Below are 16,990 nucleotides of genomic sequence, written 5' to 3'. Positions count from 1 at the left end.
GTGACTGGATCCACTAGTTCTATTGCTAGCTCTGACAGCACATATGGGGGAGCTATGTCAGACGGGGAGCCTGACTTGATACACTTCAAAAGCGGAAACACCTGTTCCTTTATGAACGTTACGAAGGTCTCCATCTTTCCTATGGAGGCATTTCCTATGATCGGGATGCTTTCCACATCGCCTAATCCCTGCTTGAGAGAGTCATAAATGTTATCTATTTTATTTTTGAAGTGAGAGGCTATATTATCGCAAAGTTCCTGCGAGGAGGAGCACGTAGGGGCTGCTACTCTGGGGGAGGTGAATTCCTTAAGAATCCTGAACAGTTCTTTCGACGAGCCCTTTGCCTCCTCGATACGGGTGGCTAATAAAGTTCTTCTCGCAGTGTTACAGTTTTGGAGATAGCGCCTATGTGCTGACTTATAGGCCAATCTATCTACTTCCGTTTTTGTTTTTCTCCAATTACGCTCCTTCACCCTGCAGGCAGCTTTCTCCAGCTTTAAGCTGACCGAATACCAGAGTGCTGGGCTCGGTCTCTCGTATATTGTGGTTGTTTTACTAGGGGCGATTTTGTTAAAAGCCCTAGTGACCTCTGCCTCAAGATTTCCTAGGGCTACGTTGATCTTTAGACCTTCGTTACCCATAGGAGGAGAGAAGACAGTACTGAATGTTTTAGGTGTTATTTTTCTCCATTGCCTGCGTGTGACTCTCCGTCCTAGTGGTTTTTCCCTGCTATTAGGCGCCGAGAAAGAAAAACTAAGTGCCATATGGTCCGACCAATCAACTGCTAGCGGGGGTTCAGCGTTCAAACTGGAGATGTTGGTAAAGATATTATCCAGCGTATGGCCTGCTAAATGGGTCGGGCAAGCGACTTTAGGCTGCAAGTCTATCGCCTCCATCGCTGCTAGTAGGTCGGTGGTGTCCGTATTAGCCTCCATGTCAAAATGAAGATTAAAGTCTCCAACCCAAAAAAATTATTTTGTTTGTAAAACAAATGGGGCAAGAATTTTTGGCAGGGAGGCACAGAAAACCCTCTTATTTTCCCCGGGGGGATGCTATACAACTGCAGCTACTACCTTGTGGCTTTTAACCGGTTCAATGGCTAGAATCATCAGCTCCAATCCGGGAGATGATACAGTGTGCAAAACTTTAGGATTAAATGTGGGCCGGGTCGCTATGGCTAACCCCCCCCCCCTCTTTTCCCCATTCTATCTAGCTTTACTACCGCATACTCTGTCTGGGGGGAAAGCGATGGCTAGAGAAGGCGCGGATTGTGTGTGTAGCCATGTCTCTGTGAAAAGGCAGATGTCGGGTTTATGCTCATCCAATAGGTCCCAGACCTCTGTGGCATGCTTGGATAAGGACCTTGCATTAATATATAGCCCTTGAAAGATGCCACTGGGCATCCTGTCGTTGGAAAAGTCTTCCTTAAGGGTCATATTGGTCAAAGAGTGATTTCCAGAGGAGGTATATAGATTCCAAGAGCCTACTACTCCATGGGGCTGACTGACCAATAAGTTGCAGTAGGGGTGACAGTTTATGAAGGCTCCAGAGTCCAGGCAAAACCTACCATCACACTGAGGCTGGGTCTGTTGGACCTCATCTTCAACAGCGACTCCCCTTAGGGGCAACATTTTGATGGGCGCAAGAACAGGCAGGGGTTTATGCCAGCTGGCAGTGTTCTGGCGCGGACAGACGCAGACGAGCTTGCCTTGGGCGCGCCTTCGTTGCGCCAGCGGCGCGCCCGTGAGTGTGGGGATTATAAATGACTCAGCGGTGGATCACTAGAGCGCCAACCCTCAAGACGGCGCCCGCTCTGTGTCCCACTTGGAACAAGGGTATTCTCTCTCCACTTCAATCGGTCATGAGCGAGACCGTGGTGGACCGAAGAGACCCCCGAAGGTAGGTCGCAAGTTAAAAATGCACAAACAAACTCACATTCAGAAAAAATAGGTGCCTCCCCCCCCAGGTCAAACACAAATGCTAAGAATGTAAAACTTTTTTCCAATCTGCGGTAGATATCGATTCAAGTTATTTTTAAAAGCAAGATAATAGCCCTACTGACATGCGAGCATACAGAAACTCAGCCCGGTGCCAGCGGCAGTTCACGAACTTCTAAGAGAAACCTGCTGCTCCCACATTACACATGTTCACACTTCAACAGGTCCTTCCACTGCTACAGCAAGGCGATTTTATGTCCACACTAGACCTAAAAGACGCATACTTTCATATTCTGGTTCACCCAGCTCACCGCAAACACGTCAGATTTGTGATAGCAGGAAAACACTAACAATTCAAGGTACTCCAGTTCGGAGTAACTACTGCTCCCAGAGTATTCACAAAATGTCTGTTAGTAGAAGTGGCACATATTAAAAGACTGTATAAAAAGAAAGAGAGGAACCCTTGGTAACCCAAAGGACTGGGGTTCAAACAAAATATTTTTAAAATAGAAGTGTCCTCTGGGGGAATTAATCAACCACACCTTCGTCCTTACTCGCGTTCTGTATCTCATTCATACAACTTCCCCTCTCTGAGTTTATTACGTATTGGCACAAATATTTTAAATTAATACACCAAAAGTTTTTTTTAAATATATCAAAGCAATTTATTCCTCAGAATTACCACAATTAGATACAATTTTATCAAAGTAAAAAACAATAAACAGTAAAACAATTACAATGTAATCAATATTTAAAATCAACTCATCAAGTTACTATCTACAGCATATTATACATGAAAGTATACTGCCTAGACAATATTCTTTGTCATTGTTTGCCACAACTGGTGTATCTGTTTAACCACATAAACCCCGATATCCCCTAATTATTATATATCTGGGGAAATGTTCATACACCCAGGTTTGTGGGTACATAAAAGCGTTGACGCGTTTCGAAGGGATAATTATATGGAACCTTCTTTCTCAAGACAATGGATTTTGTTACTCTCGTGTCTCGAATCTACAAAGATAAATGAATCAATTAAAAATACAGTAAAGTTATATAACTCATAATACAATTCATATTTGTGCTATGAAGAACAGTTTTTAAAATTTACATTTGTCTCTCTCAAAATGAGCTAGACCAAGAAGGATATTATATGCCAATACCATAAACCCAAATGGAAGGGTATCCCTTGGTATAGACCAATGTCATCCACCAATCATACTTCACATATCCCATTTTGATTTAAATTTAATAAACTAGGGTAATATAAACCTCTTTGGTATTTTTTACTTTTTCTTCCCCAGTTTATACATATCAATGTTTCTTTTCTAGAGACATCTAAAATATAAGAATAACTCGTTTGGGACAGAGATACCTTCACTTGCCCTAATGTCCTTAATGGAACCTATTCATATAGATACAATCCCAAACAATCCTTTTCTCCTCTACAACCATGTTGGGGATCACATAGTTAAATTAAACAATGTATATATATATATGTCAGATGTATTAATAATTCTAAATTGTCTCATATCCAATATTACTCAGCTGTTCATTGCTAGGAGGCCTGAATTAAAGTAGGACCTTTATCTCTTACCCTGGACACTTTGTAAGAAATGGAGCCCTCAATGTGTGTCAACGAACCAATTTCAGCAGTCGTATTAGTTTAGCTTTTTGCTACCTAAATCAAACAAAAATACTTTTTTAATTCATAGTCATTGTGAAATATTGATTCATTAATCTAAACTCGATTTAATATTTCTATATCATACATACCTTCTAATCGGTAATTGGTGTCCTATTTGGTGTATTTTCTTATATAAGATTTGTACAGTCACTGCGACCATTTCCGCCTTGATTTAAACTATATAAATAGAAATTCAACCTTAAGTTTCATATTTATTGACCTCATTGTATCTTTAACTCAATTCTAAAAACTACTTGACAAATTCCTAATTTTTTTGCGTACCTTATATCGAGCCTAATATTCATAAATTCAATCAATGGATTTCCAATTGTAGTTTTTTTCGTAGTACTTGTTTTACTGCTCCAATATAGTTGTTCTTGGAGACATAATCCGCTACAATAAAATAAAACCAGGATCTTAGTGAATGTAGTGTTTTTAAACTATTGGTCTTAAAGAGGTGCCAGCTGTTCTTTAGCAATCGGGAATCTCCTTTTACTAGTATTAGACGCATGTTACTAAACTTTTTATCACCCATTTTTCTTGACGCTTAAGTGCTATCTTTTTTTGTCAGTAAAGTATTATATTTTTTTAAGGCTGATTCTACTTCATTTGCCCGTCATTATCTTCGTGCCACATATTAAAAGACAACAGATTCATGTCTTTCCATACCTGGACAACTGGATTTTCAAAGCCAGCACACACCAAATATGTCTACACCACACTCAGACTACATTAGACCTACTCTATCAAGTGGGTTTCACGGGCAATTCTCAAGTCTCATCTTCATCCTTCACAAATGCAATCTTATCTGGGAGCAACTCTAAACACTTGCACAGCTCTATCCTCTCCCAATGCAGCCAAATTCAGAATATTCAATTTCTGCTAATACAGTTTCAGAGCAATCAATACTTAGCAGTCAGGACATTCATGCAACTGCTAGGGATGATGGCATCATGCATCGCAATAGTGCTTCATGCAAGATTGCAGATGCGTCCTCTAGAGGAGTGCTTAGCATGTCAGTGGAATCAGTCTCAATGTCAATTAACAGATCTAGTGTTGATAGACCGCCGCACCCATCACGCTCTGCAGTGGTGGAATACGCCAAACTTATCAAAAGGGCGACCCTTCATCAACTCTGTTCCACAGATCTTACTGAGAGCAGACGCATCCCTCACAGATTGGGATGCCCATATTCACAACTTGACAATTAAAGGTCTATGGGACAACTTGTATAAAGCTCTGTACATCAACTATCTAGAGCTTCTAGCTGTATATCTAGCACTGAAAGCTTTTCCGTCTCACCTCATAGGCAAAGTTTTCCTAGTCCGCACCGACACCATGACAGCAATGTACTATTTACAAAAACGGGGGGGGGGGGGGGGGCATTCTCTGCAACTTTCATGCCTCTCTCAGACTATTTGGCATTGGGCAATTCATCGCAGAGTCCATCTTCTGGCAGAGCACCTCCCAGGAGTAGACAATCAGATTGCTGACCTCCTAAGCAGAAGGCTACAACAAATTCATGAGTGGGAACTTCATCCCCAGGTTCTCCTTCTATACTTCAAGAATGGGGATTCCCACAAATAGATATGTTCGCCACAGTGGACAACTCCAAATGCCCAAACTTTGCCTCCAGGTTCCCACACCCTCTATCCAAAGGCAATGCCCTATGGATGAATTGGTCAGGGATGTTTGCTTACGCTTTTCCGCCTCTCCCTCTCCATCCATTTCTGGTTCAGCAGCTCAGGCAAACATCCCAAACACTGGTTCTAGTAGTTCCCACTTGGGCTCGTCAACCATGGTTCACGACACTTTTAGAACTATCAGTAGTTCCACATCAAAAACTACATCTCAATTCCAGCCTTCTCACGCAGAACGAACCATGGAGAAGTTAGACATCCAAATCCCAAGGAGCTCAATCTAGTAATTTGGCTACTGAAGTCATAGAGTTTGGATATCTTAATGGGGTCCGGTCATTTGAGGGCAGCAACAGGTACCGAGCGGGTGCTTGGCTTTGCCGGCGGTGTGCCTACTAGCCACACCCCCTCCCGAGACCCATGGTGTGATTAATGGTTACACCACATATATATGTTGGGTTCCTACAAATAAGAAGGATCCCTCCGTAACAGCAGGTTACTATAAACTTTTGTTTCCTTTTCACACCTTAGCGCGCTCATACTGCCACTTTGGTACTGAAGAATGCCTAGCCATTAGCATTATATAGGCAGAAACATGTTGACCACCCACAGTGAGACATAGCTGATCAATCTATCCAGCTCAAACATCGCTCACTTTGTTTTTACACGTGTCTGGTTGGCCAACAAATAAAATTATTTTTGGACACAATCTAGACACTTTTAACTCACCTCACAATCACTTTCACTTGTCACTCAGACAACACTAACCAGCTCTGCAGTAATTCTGGCGTTGAAGCACACCGGGAAGGCACTCGGCCTTCCTGGTGGGGCCTGATGATGAAGCATGTCACCAACTAGGTTGGTGAGTGAGGGCTTTCTAAAGAATCAAGTTTGATTCTTCATGCTTGCTCTTCTCCTGAGAAGGCACACTCTTCTGTTGTTTTGACTACTTAAATTGGGGGATCAAGAGTGCTCCTTAGATTCCCTCCCTCTCTTGTTGTCAATTGGGTTTATCTTAACTTGCCACCAGAATGTATGACCATTCTTAAGGAAGTAAGAAAACCTACTACCAGAGCACGCTATGCAGCTAAACGGAAAAGATGTGTTATGTATTGTACTAATAACAGTATTCATCCACTAGATGCATCTACTCAAAATATAATTTGTTATCGTCTTCATTTACAGCGTGCTGGTTTAGCCTACACTTCCATTTGTTAGCATTTTGCAGCATTACTTGCATATTTGCAAAACAGACCACATCTATCTTTGTTCAAGGTTCCAGTAATTAAAGCCTTTATTATGGAGGGACTTAAGAGAATAATACCACCCAGGGTACCTCCAGTTTCCAAAATGGTGCTGAACATTGTGCTTACACGGCTCATGGGTCAACCTTTTGAGCCATTACACAACTGTCCGCTACAGTTTCTTTCATGGAAAATAGCCTTCCTCATTGCGATCACTTCATTGAGGAAAGTTGGTGAACTACAAGCTTTAACCTTAGAAGAACCCTTCTTTCAACTTCATAGAGACAGGGTAGTTTTTCGCACCAACCCAAAATTCCTTCCTAAATTGGTTTTTGCTTTCCATATCAACCAATCAGTTGAGTTGCCTCTGCTCTTTCCACGACTTGATTTGGTAGCAGAACAAGCTCTTCATACTCCTGATGTCAAAAGAGCACTATTGTACTACATTGAAAGAACAAAGGATTTTTGCAAAACAATTGTTTGTTGCATTTGCTACACCTCACAAAGGCAATCCCATTTTTAAATCTGGTATTGCAAGATGGACTGTTAAGTGCATTCAAACCTGCTACACTAAAGCTAAACAAACTTTATACCTCCTAGAGCGAATTCCACTTGTAAAATAGTAGCGTCTGTGGCCTTTTTAGGTAACATCCCTATAGCTGACATTTGTAAAGCAGCAACATGGTCCATAACGCACATATTTACAAAACACTATTGTGGGATGTGTTAGCACGTCAACCAGGCAATATTGGGCAAGGAGTGCTAAAACACTTTTTCAAACAGCTGCAGCATCTACTTGTTAGCCACTACTTTGGGATAATACTGCCATGTAGTCTATGCAATGCATGTGTATCCACAGGACCCATGCCTCAAACAGATTATGCTACTTACCCAGTAAGCATCTGTTCTTGGCAAGTAGAGGAGTAGAATCACATGCGCCCTCCCACCTCCCGGGCACCTGTAGCTGTTGCAGTTTTGCATTATTTACATTACATACACATGGACATCTTCATACTAAACTTACTTACTCCATTCTCACCCTCTTGCGGGAAAACAATCTAACAACGGAGTTGATGCCCATGCGCACTGTCATCGAAAGGAGGAGTCCCCTAGTCTCGTGACTAGGAGAAGCTTCTTCAAAGAAAAACAACTTCCAACTATCCGGACTCCAACACTAGATGGCAGGAGTATGCAAAGCATGTGAATCTACAGCTCTACATGCCAAGAACAGATGCTTATTGGGTAAGTAGCATAATCCTTTATCTGTTTTCATATTTTCTCAGGTTATACAGAATCTCTTGGAGACTGAACGTGATTATGCAAAAGAGCTACAGTCACTTCTTGGAACCTACTTGAGACCTTTACAGTCCAACGAGAAGTAAGAGACTCCATAAACATGGTTTAAATTTAGTCGAAAGAAATCTTCTATGTCCGTAAATAAGGTTGCCCCATTCCAGGCAGTGGGACCAATTCAGAATCTTTATGCATGTTATTTATACAGATTTTTGCCATAATGCTGACCCAGACCTAGCTTGTCTATAAGGAAGAGCTTGAACATAATTTATATCTTAAAATATTTTGGTGGGCATTCTAGAACAGACTGAAATTAAAGTGGTGACATACAAACTGTTTGTGTGGTGGAAAACTCCATGCCATTATTTCAGTATCAAACAATAATTGGAAAGCATTGTACACTGAGGAATATCTGTCACTTAATTACTTAACAACCAATCATTTGTTTCTTTTGTGTGTATGCCAAAATGTGTGAGGGCATTGAAGCCTCCAGCTTCGATCCTTCCTAAGCAAAACTTTATATGAAAACATAATAGTGTTTAAATGAGGGAGAACAGCTAATACCTGTCTGTTAGCTCCAATTTGACATGTTTTTACTCCATAAAGAGCCTTTATCTGTAAAATGTTATTATGAATAAAGAACACAAGTGATTTAATCATACTATAAAAATGAATCCTTCAACTTGCGTTATAATGTTTTCATTTAAATATATTTACATAGTCTGCAGTCAATTCTTCACCTTGGGATTTGTGAATTTGGATTGGCTTTGTATCATTGGATATACATATTTAATTGCTCACAACTTTCACTATAATTCATGGACAGTCTGAGGGAGGTACAGCATTTAACCAATACATTATGTTATACAGCAATGGGCCAAAATGTTGCAGACTACTGAGTTACAATGCCTTTAATCCTTTGCAGGCATCAGTCCGAGATATCAGAAGATATCTGATGATGATATAAAAATTAGGCTTGGTTTATACATCTGTGCAGGTTCATTTGGCAGTCTTCACAGTCTTGCATTCACTTCTGGGATGTCTGTTTCAACTTTCTCTAAAAAGCTATTGACTCTGACTGCATCCTAGCAAATATTTGATATTCCACCTCCCTGGGCCTCATTCACTAAGAGAACTTTGGATCTCTTTTTAGAGTCTACTCCTATGACACTACATTGTTTACCGATGCTGCTGAGCATCGAGCCATTTTGCTTAGGCGTAGTCCTCCATGTTAAGCTGCTTATGCAAGACATGTAGCTTTACATGGGAAGCACTTGAATCAGTAGGTAAGCTCATCCTTGTTCATTCATCACTGACACTGTTCCTAAATGGTTCAAGTATCACTCAACCTGCTGTTGATGCAACATAGTGAAGAACTGCTTTGGAAAAGAAATGTTGATGTCTCCCAGGCGTCCTACAGCCAATATCCCCTGGTTATTAGGCAATTGCAAGCACAACATGCAAAGGAGAGCTAGGTACAGTGTACGCAGAAACTAATTTGGTAGGTAGCAGATGCGGATTCACCAGCCACTAGTCACCTTAGAGTTTAGGGACAAGAATCCATTGTGGATTCCCCCACCCACCAGAAGTCGTGGTTTTGTGGGGCAGGAACCCAGGTAACCAACAACACTGAGGATCTCGCATCCATAGGAAATGTAGAGACAACCTGCCTACAGAAAAAACACCATTTTGGTCAGATTTACTTGCATAAAAACTATGCAGATAATTTCCTGATTTCCCTTTCTTGCGTGCTCTCTCTCTTTCTTTCTACCTGTTATGATATTGTGGTAGTGTCCCCTTTAATATTTTGGAACACAAACCCTGCGTGCACATGCCTGTGTGAAGCTGGGTTGCGCAAGGCATTCAGTTTGAAGCTTCCCATCGGTGAACTCCGCTGGGTCAGCGAGCACTACAAGCTCCCCACACCCCCGATTTACTCCCATTTTGTTGGCCGGATTCTCACCATCTACTGCCATCCTGCACAACCCGTCAGCCGCCACCTTAGGCGCACTCTACCCAACCAGAGACTTCCTGCGCCCCATCGCTTATGTGCAGAGCAGGTTCATGTTCTTCACTAAAAGACCCTCTCGGTGCTTCTGGCAACCACCTCCAACCTAGTAAGTGTGAGGCGGGGCAAAGCGGCTAGGTCGGGGGACAGAAACGTGGGAGCGAGGGCCAGTGGAGCCACTTCTCTTTTAAGCCTCAGTCCGTCTGTAGCTCCCTAGCTTCCCACTGCTAACTAGCTGGCGTGGCTCTTCGCCCCTTGCGCCTATTTACATCTCACATGTAGGCTACAATTGTTTCTTAGCATTGACTTTGCAGTTTTCCTTTACACACAGTCATCTAGCAACTGCCCAAACTAATTCTCGGCCACCTAGAATCCATCATACCGTATGGCATTGTTGTTTATATCGCCTCATTAACAAAAGCAGGTCCCAAAGGCGCATAACCAGGGCACAAGTCCAAAAAATAGAAGTGGGGAACTAACCAAGTAAGGCAGTATGGTATGCGAGTGATATCATGGCGCCCACATTGCCTTACGTAGCACATCCATTCCTGTACATTGATTCATACACTTGTATTATTTATTTTCAGTGTATGTGTATGTATGATGTAAAGCGCTGACATCCACATTGGGATGAAAAGCACTATAAAAGAAATAAAAAATGAGTGTTTTTTAAAATGTATTTTGTGTACATTCTCATACAGCCCGATACATCTGACATTCTTACAGTGCTTGAATATTTGCATCTAGGTGTGAGGGTCAGATGGCTCCCAGCCAAGATCATACTGGGGAAAAAGCAGAGCTGATGGCCCCTTTATTTTGGCTTGTGTCTTGGGCCCAACTGGAGGTGGAAAAAAGAGCCCCCTACTTGCCTGCACGTTGCTGCTACGAATGACAGGAGACAGCATGCAGGTGCTGTTGAATATGTCCCAGTGGCAGAAGATTACACCGGGACATGTTCAGCATGTTTCCTAGAGGCCCAACTTCTTTCCAGGGTCCACCATGTGAAAATAGTGAGTGGGCGCTGTCTACCCGTGGTATCCGCGACTTGTGCCCTGCGCATAACTAAATCTAAACCAGCTGATCCCCCAAAGATAGCCCTCTCAGGTCCCGACATAATAGGAGATTTGTAGATCTCCCAGCCAAAAGAATTACAACTACATCTAGCTCTAGGCCTCTTCCATATGGAAACCACTCCATTGTGGACCAAGATGTTCAAACTTAATACCCCAGTTATCTGCACTTTCTTTCACTAATTAAATTAAACTTCACAGATCAGGAGGTTTACCTCCCACCTGCTCACCTTTCAACTTCTCATATTCCAGCAGCCTTAATCAGTATGATCCCCGACGACCTGAAACCATTAAACTGTGATCTTGAAATCAATTCAATTTACAGTTTTGATCCCTCAATTGAGCAAGATTGACCTGAATTACAATAAAATACTAATTTAACAGCGCAGAACTCCTTCGCAAGTTCTCTGGACAACTTGGATTGTTGGGATGCACGGACATGCTTTAGGAGTACTTCACTCATTGACATACAATTCAGCCCGCTGTTCCATAAATCGGACAAGTCGACCTCAGTTGCTAACTACTCAAAAGACATGAACATACCACCAGTTTATCCAGTGCTTTAATCTTCTTTCTAATAGATATTTAAAAAGACCTTCCAACTATCTGTGACACTCAGGAACGTCTTCTGAAAATGCAACAATCTCTCCTAAGTATGAAAACATATGTCGCCAACATGTTTCAACTGGATGGTCCAGAAGATGTATTGCAACTCTTACCAGGCAAATTAAAGTGAAAGGCATCTTGCATCATGACAACACTGCAAGACAGAGCTACACTCGCGCACACACACACACACATACACATATGAGAGAGTCAAAAACATAGAGTTTCCATACGGGAAGTGTATCCCTCCAAAGAATAAAGAAGCAGAGTTACATCATTATTGAAGTAAAGGAACTACACATCACAAAACATAAGACTTTTACTGAAAATTATTTTTTTCTTTTTTCCACTTTAAAAAGCAAGGACAAGGGCACAGCCAACGCGTTTCGTCCCTAAGCATAGGGACTTCTTTAGGGCTGTTGGTAAAAAACATATGGACAATCACTTTAGACCTAACAGACAAAAGCAAACATAAATTGTAACCCCACTTGGTCGCCCAATTGGGGAATATTTTACTTTAATACATAACAGCTTTGGCTTACAAGCCTTCAAGATCAAATCAAAATCCGATTGTCAGACGAGTTCTAATAGGCCCTAAAAAAATCTGAGCCATGAAAAGGCCTGTGTGCTGTGCGCTTGCAATTAAAATGCAGCTAGTTCCAGTGTGCCCGTAGTTTGGCTCAAGGTGACAGCAGCCACGATGGATGGGAATGGATGGAGCTGTAGTCGACAGACTGAGTCCACAGGGATAAAAGCACAAAGAAGACTAAGAAAATACAAGACTGTCAGGTTGGCCTAGTTTTATCGAGCCAGGGGAGGACCTTTACCCCTGCAGCAATATATTTTGATTTTGCTATTTTATTTTGCAAAGCATAGAGGTGATAGAAATATGTCTTGGTGTACAATAATAGTATTATCCTATGGTTTGTAGAGAACTACAATTGGCATCACCTCATGCCTTCTTCCCCAATCCTCAGTCAATAACTATCTGGAAGTGTGCCCATCCTTTGGATAATATTACATGGGCTTACCAAGGATCTTTCTGTGCAGATGCAATTTGTGTGAGAATTGCCTTGAACATAAATCATAGCAGCAAACTATTAGCCAGTTAAATGGCTCATATGTAGAATATTGCATTGTACTTGGAGGCATCAGAACATTTTCTTATTATGCAATAATATCAAATGGCAGTGGCCCTCTGGAATTGCCTAGTGGTGGAGGGCCTTATTTTAAGCTCTGTACCAAACTCCATCTTGATCAATAGGTGCCTCGGAGTGTGCTCCTGCTTGGATATCAATGATATTCTCCACTGTTGGATCTTTAATAGATTCACATGCTTCAGTCATTACCACTGATCAAGTTTGGAAACCCCAGTATGTTTGAAAACTGCAGGTGTGGTCCTGACTAGGACCAACCCCCTATCGGGGCACCATTAGAGGTGGTTCTGACGGGGAAGTCTACCAAGGCCATTACGCCTATACTCCACGTTGCGTAGGCGCCCTGCTGAAGAGAACGAAAAGCTGCCTGATTGGTCGAAACAAGCACTTGGAACTGATATCTCAGACAAACTGTGGGACCGGTACCTCCAGTCGGTTAGGCAGGTGTAATGTGCAGTTTCCCCTCATTCAGTCCCAATATTTTCATCATGCATATCTCACCCCACTGAAGATTGGTAGGCTATTCCTGGGTGCGACTAGCAAATGCCCAGATGTTAGATGGAGGAAGCAGATTTCCCCCACATGATGTAGTCGTGCATGGTGGTGATACGCCCCTACTGGGTGCAAGTTACGCAAATGGTGTCGGAGGTAATGAGTGTTTCTGCTGGATTGTGCTTGGTGCTTACTCAATGTAGAAAAGTCACTAAGAAAACTAAGGCGTTGTGGTTCCAAAATCTGGCACTGATTCTGGCTAAACATTGCATTACTATGGCCTGGAAGTCAGCCACAGCTCCACACCTGAAGCGTTGTCAGGCCGACATGCGTATGGGCGCTGGCCATGGTGGTGGTCTATAGACTGGTACGCACAAAGGTGGATGGCGTAGACTTTGTGCAGTGCTGAGTCATTTACCTAGAGAAGTTGGAGGTGAATACGGTTGATCGCCCTCCTTCAGGACACTGTCAATGGCCCTGTGCAGGCACAGATGTGGGGGACCCCAACCAAGTCTCGATGCTACTGACCATTTAAACAGATTGAGGGATTGGGTGGATGCTTACCGTGGCTAGATCTCAGGAGATATTTGTGGGGTCGCTGATTATGAGATATTCTAGCCACTGATTGGTGAAACATGGGACACACAGGAGATACAGGTTGTAGGGGTAGGGTAAGATTATTCACACGTACACCATGCGCGGTTTGCGGGGGATTGGTTTTGTATTTTTTCATTTTGTATTGTTCATACTGGGCTGTACATGTACTTGTATCACCTGCCGGTTTTCTGATAGAGCGATATTCTACCTGTTTGTTGGCAAGTGCTGCATGTCAGGCGTGGTTCTGTTATACATACAAATGAAGTTAAAATGCAATAAAGATATTTACAAAAAAAAGTTTGAAAATAGCAACGAACCGAGTCAAAACGGCGCAACAACAGTGTTTGTTTAATAGCAATATCTACTCCGAGAAGTGACCATGCTCCGATTTCTGTTGAATGTCGTGGTGAAGGTGTCATTGGAAAAAGCTCTGCTTTCTCTGGACATATTGGTTACATTTCACAGGATTTTGTCCTTTTCTTTACCTCCCGCTGTACTGCTGCCAGCTCCTAATTTAGCTATACTGCACAGTGAGTTGTTTCAGAGATTATTTGTCTGACATTATGGCAGACAAGAAGAGATATCCCTAAAAATGTTTTCCTCTTGTGTGCAGTGTAAGAGTTATTCTGATCACCCTCATGTCAAATATCTATATTGCTTGCAACTAAAGTATAAGGTGCATTTGTCGGATTTCTCCATCAAAGCCTCTCAAGGATTGTGAACGGAGAGAAGCCTTATTTTCCCTGTTAAAGAAGTGTCCCCCGTAAAGGGGATGCCTCCTTGTTAGGGGATGATTCCATGCACAGGACTGCACCAAGCACTTCCATGAAAGCACTTCAAAGAAGAATACATTGAGAATTCCCAGATTGGAATTTTCTAAACAAGTGCCAGACTCTGTCTTTCAGAAGGAACAAATAAATGTTCCTTTGACAAGGTGTCAAAAAGGGCTACAAATCACTGTGCATCCAAGAAGGAGCAGAAATCAAACTCCTCTGAGGCACAGAATTCCTGCCTGACCCATCAACGACAAAGAAAGCACCACTGTCGATGATGGACATGTTGACAATGAGGAAGACCCCATTGATTATGAAGACCCGGTTGACAACTGCCCCATCAACGGTGATGACTCAGTCGACAATTACCTTGTTGATGGCAGCTACAACCTCGTTAACGAGAGTGTTTGCAAATATGGCACAGCACTTCAATTTACCAGCTTCTATAAAAATGTGTCTGTTTTTTACAAATTCAGGCTTCTCCTTTGAAAGTTGACGAAACTCCTGATGCATATTCTAGGCATACAGCTGGGGGCAGATATTAGCTTTCGGGAGTAGTCAGCTGCAGCCTATGGACCAACGCAACAGGAGGTACAGTATATTCCGAACTATGAAGGTACTGGAGAGGAGTATTGCCAATCCTCTGAGGAAGGCTCTAAAGGGGCTATGTCTCAAACATCTTGAGCAGCCACTGGCCCAGCTTTCCAGGGGCAGTGCCTCGTCAACTACCTCCTAGCCAAAACGGGCCTAGCCATCTCCTAAACAGCCGCCTCCTCCAGGATCCCGAAAATCACCAATACCTCATGTCATGGGCGAGTATGAGGATCAACAGGACAACGATTAGGAGGAAGAACCAGAGGAGGAGGAAGAAAAGATAGCTGCAGATGATATAAACCTGAGTGATGAATAGAGAGGTGTGATTATCCCTAAATAAGGAGATAGAAGACTTCCTCACCTGGAGTCATCTACAGATTATATTTCTCGCCTCCATGCTCTACTCGGGAGATACTAGAACAAGCACACTTGCCTGCTGCAACCACAACCTGCAACTGCCTATGGTGCAAGGATACAAATCTATTTCTATACAACCGTACCAGGTACTGGTGTACCGTCTTAACATAGCTAAGGAAGGCCTGAAATGCTCCTCGGTTAGAGTCTATCCAGCAACTATATCAAGATTCAGAATATCTAATAATGTTCCATCCTTGTGTGCCCAGCGGATCACCAAACAGTTCATAAAAGCCCTTTTCAGAGTTTCCCTCCCTGTTTGATGCCATCCGATGAAATGGGAGCTGAACACAGGGGTCAGTCCACTGATATTGCCTCCCCTTGGTGCATACACAGGACAGGTCTCAAGTACCTCTTCTGGAATACAGCACTTCCTCTGTGTCTAACATCAGTAAGGAGAGCACTAGGTCTTCACAATAAAATAACCATATATGCGCTTCACAAATGAAAAGTTTATCTTGCTCACCAACCCAAAGTTCATGCCCAAGGTGGACTTGAGCTTTCATTTGAACAAGTTAATAATTCTTACTCTCTCTTCCCAAACCCTGCAACGTCAGTTAAGAGGACACAATATTTGCTGCATGTATGCAGGGCGCATCTAGTTTGTCTTGGACAAAACCAAAGATATCCACTCATTGACTCAACTCTGAATTAATTTTTGCACCAAGAAAACAAAGCTCTCCTTTAGAAATAAGGTGTAATTAATTCAGAGGAGTTGGCCTAACCGCTAGGGCGCTCGACCTCAGACCTGGGGAACTGGGTTCGAGCCTCGGTAATGACGCTGAACATCCTGTGATTCTGGGCAAATCACTTAATCTCCCCGTGCCTAACAAAAAATGAATGTGTGTCCTCATGTAACATAACTGGTGCTATGTAAAGCACTCTGATACCTGATTGGATTCGGGTCAAGTTCGCGCTATATAAAACTCTGCAAAAAAAAAGTCAGCGACAGCTGCGCTCTATGTGGGAGTATATGCTGCATAGCTATGTGAGAGACCACTTTGTGTTGCATCTAAGACAGTTCAGGTTGGAACTGTACAACTTTCACCCCTCTACCCCAACCCCTCTGGAGGTGGAGCTATTTAAATTGAATAAGGCGTAGGCATGAAGATATTGCCAGAATGCGGAATGCCTTTTTGGCCTCAGACTACTTCTTCTCCTCTAAGGTTCCCAGTCTTGCTCCCAATCTAAGCCTAAGTTCCTGCAAGGGGTTGAGGTGTTCAGCACCAGAGAACTGTAGATTTGGTAGACTTCCTTACTCTCCAAGGATTCTTTGAGCAGCTAGAGTTCCAGTAGATTAAAGCCAGAATTAGCAGCTAACGCTGCTTTGTGTGTTCCAACACATGTTTATGTTGTTAGAAGTGCAAATTATGAAGGGTGAGCTTACCGTCGCAATTTAATCATTTCAGGACCTGGTGCAAACGTTACAAAAACACCTAATGACTGAGTGCAGTGTATGGAGAGCTATCATGCCTTAG

At 42.6% G+C, this 16,990-nt stretch overlaps 1 protein-coding gene across 2 annotated transcripts in view; it reads left to right on the top strand.

Moving 5' to 3' along the window:
* Positions 1 to 16,990, top strand: part of ARHGEF6 (Rac/Cdc42 guanine nucleotide exchange factor 6) — a 712,936-nt gene that overhangs the window by 284,898 nt on the left and 411,048 nt on the right. For both annotated transcript variants that reach the window (XM_085607964.1, XM_085607965.1), the window contains exon 7: positions 7,792 to 7,886. In XM_085607964.1, the coding sequence (XP_085464090.1) occupies positions 7,792 to 7,886 (95 nt within the window). The remainder of the gene's footprint in view (positions 1 to 7,791; positions 7,887 to 16,990) is intronic.

Source organism: Triturus cristatus, chromosome 5_2 (assembly GCF_964204655.1).
Source record: "Triturus cristatus chromosome 5_2, aTriCri1.1, whole genome shotgun sequence".
Taxonomy (NCBI): domain Eukaryota; kingdom Metazoa; phylum Chordata; class Amphibia; order Caudata; family Salamandridae; genus Triturus; species Triturus cristatus.
Note: the sequence above shows the minus strand (reverse complement) of the source record. Positions and strands in the feature narration are given on the sequence as shown.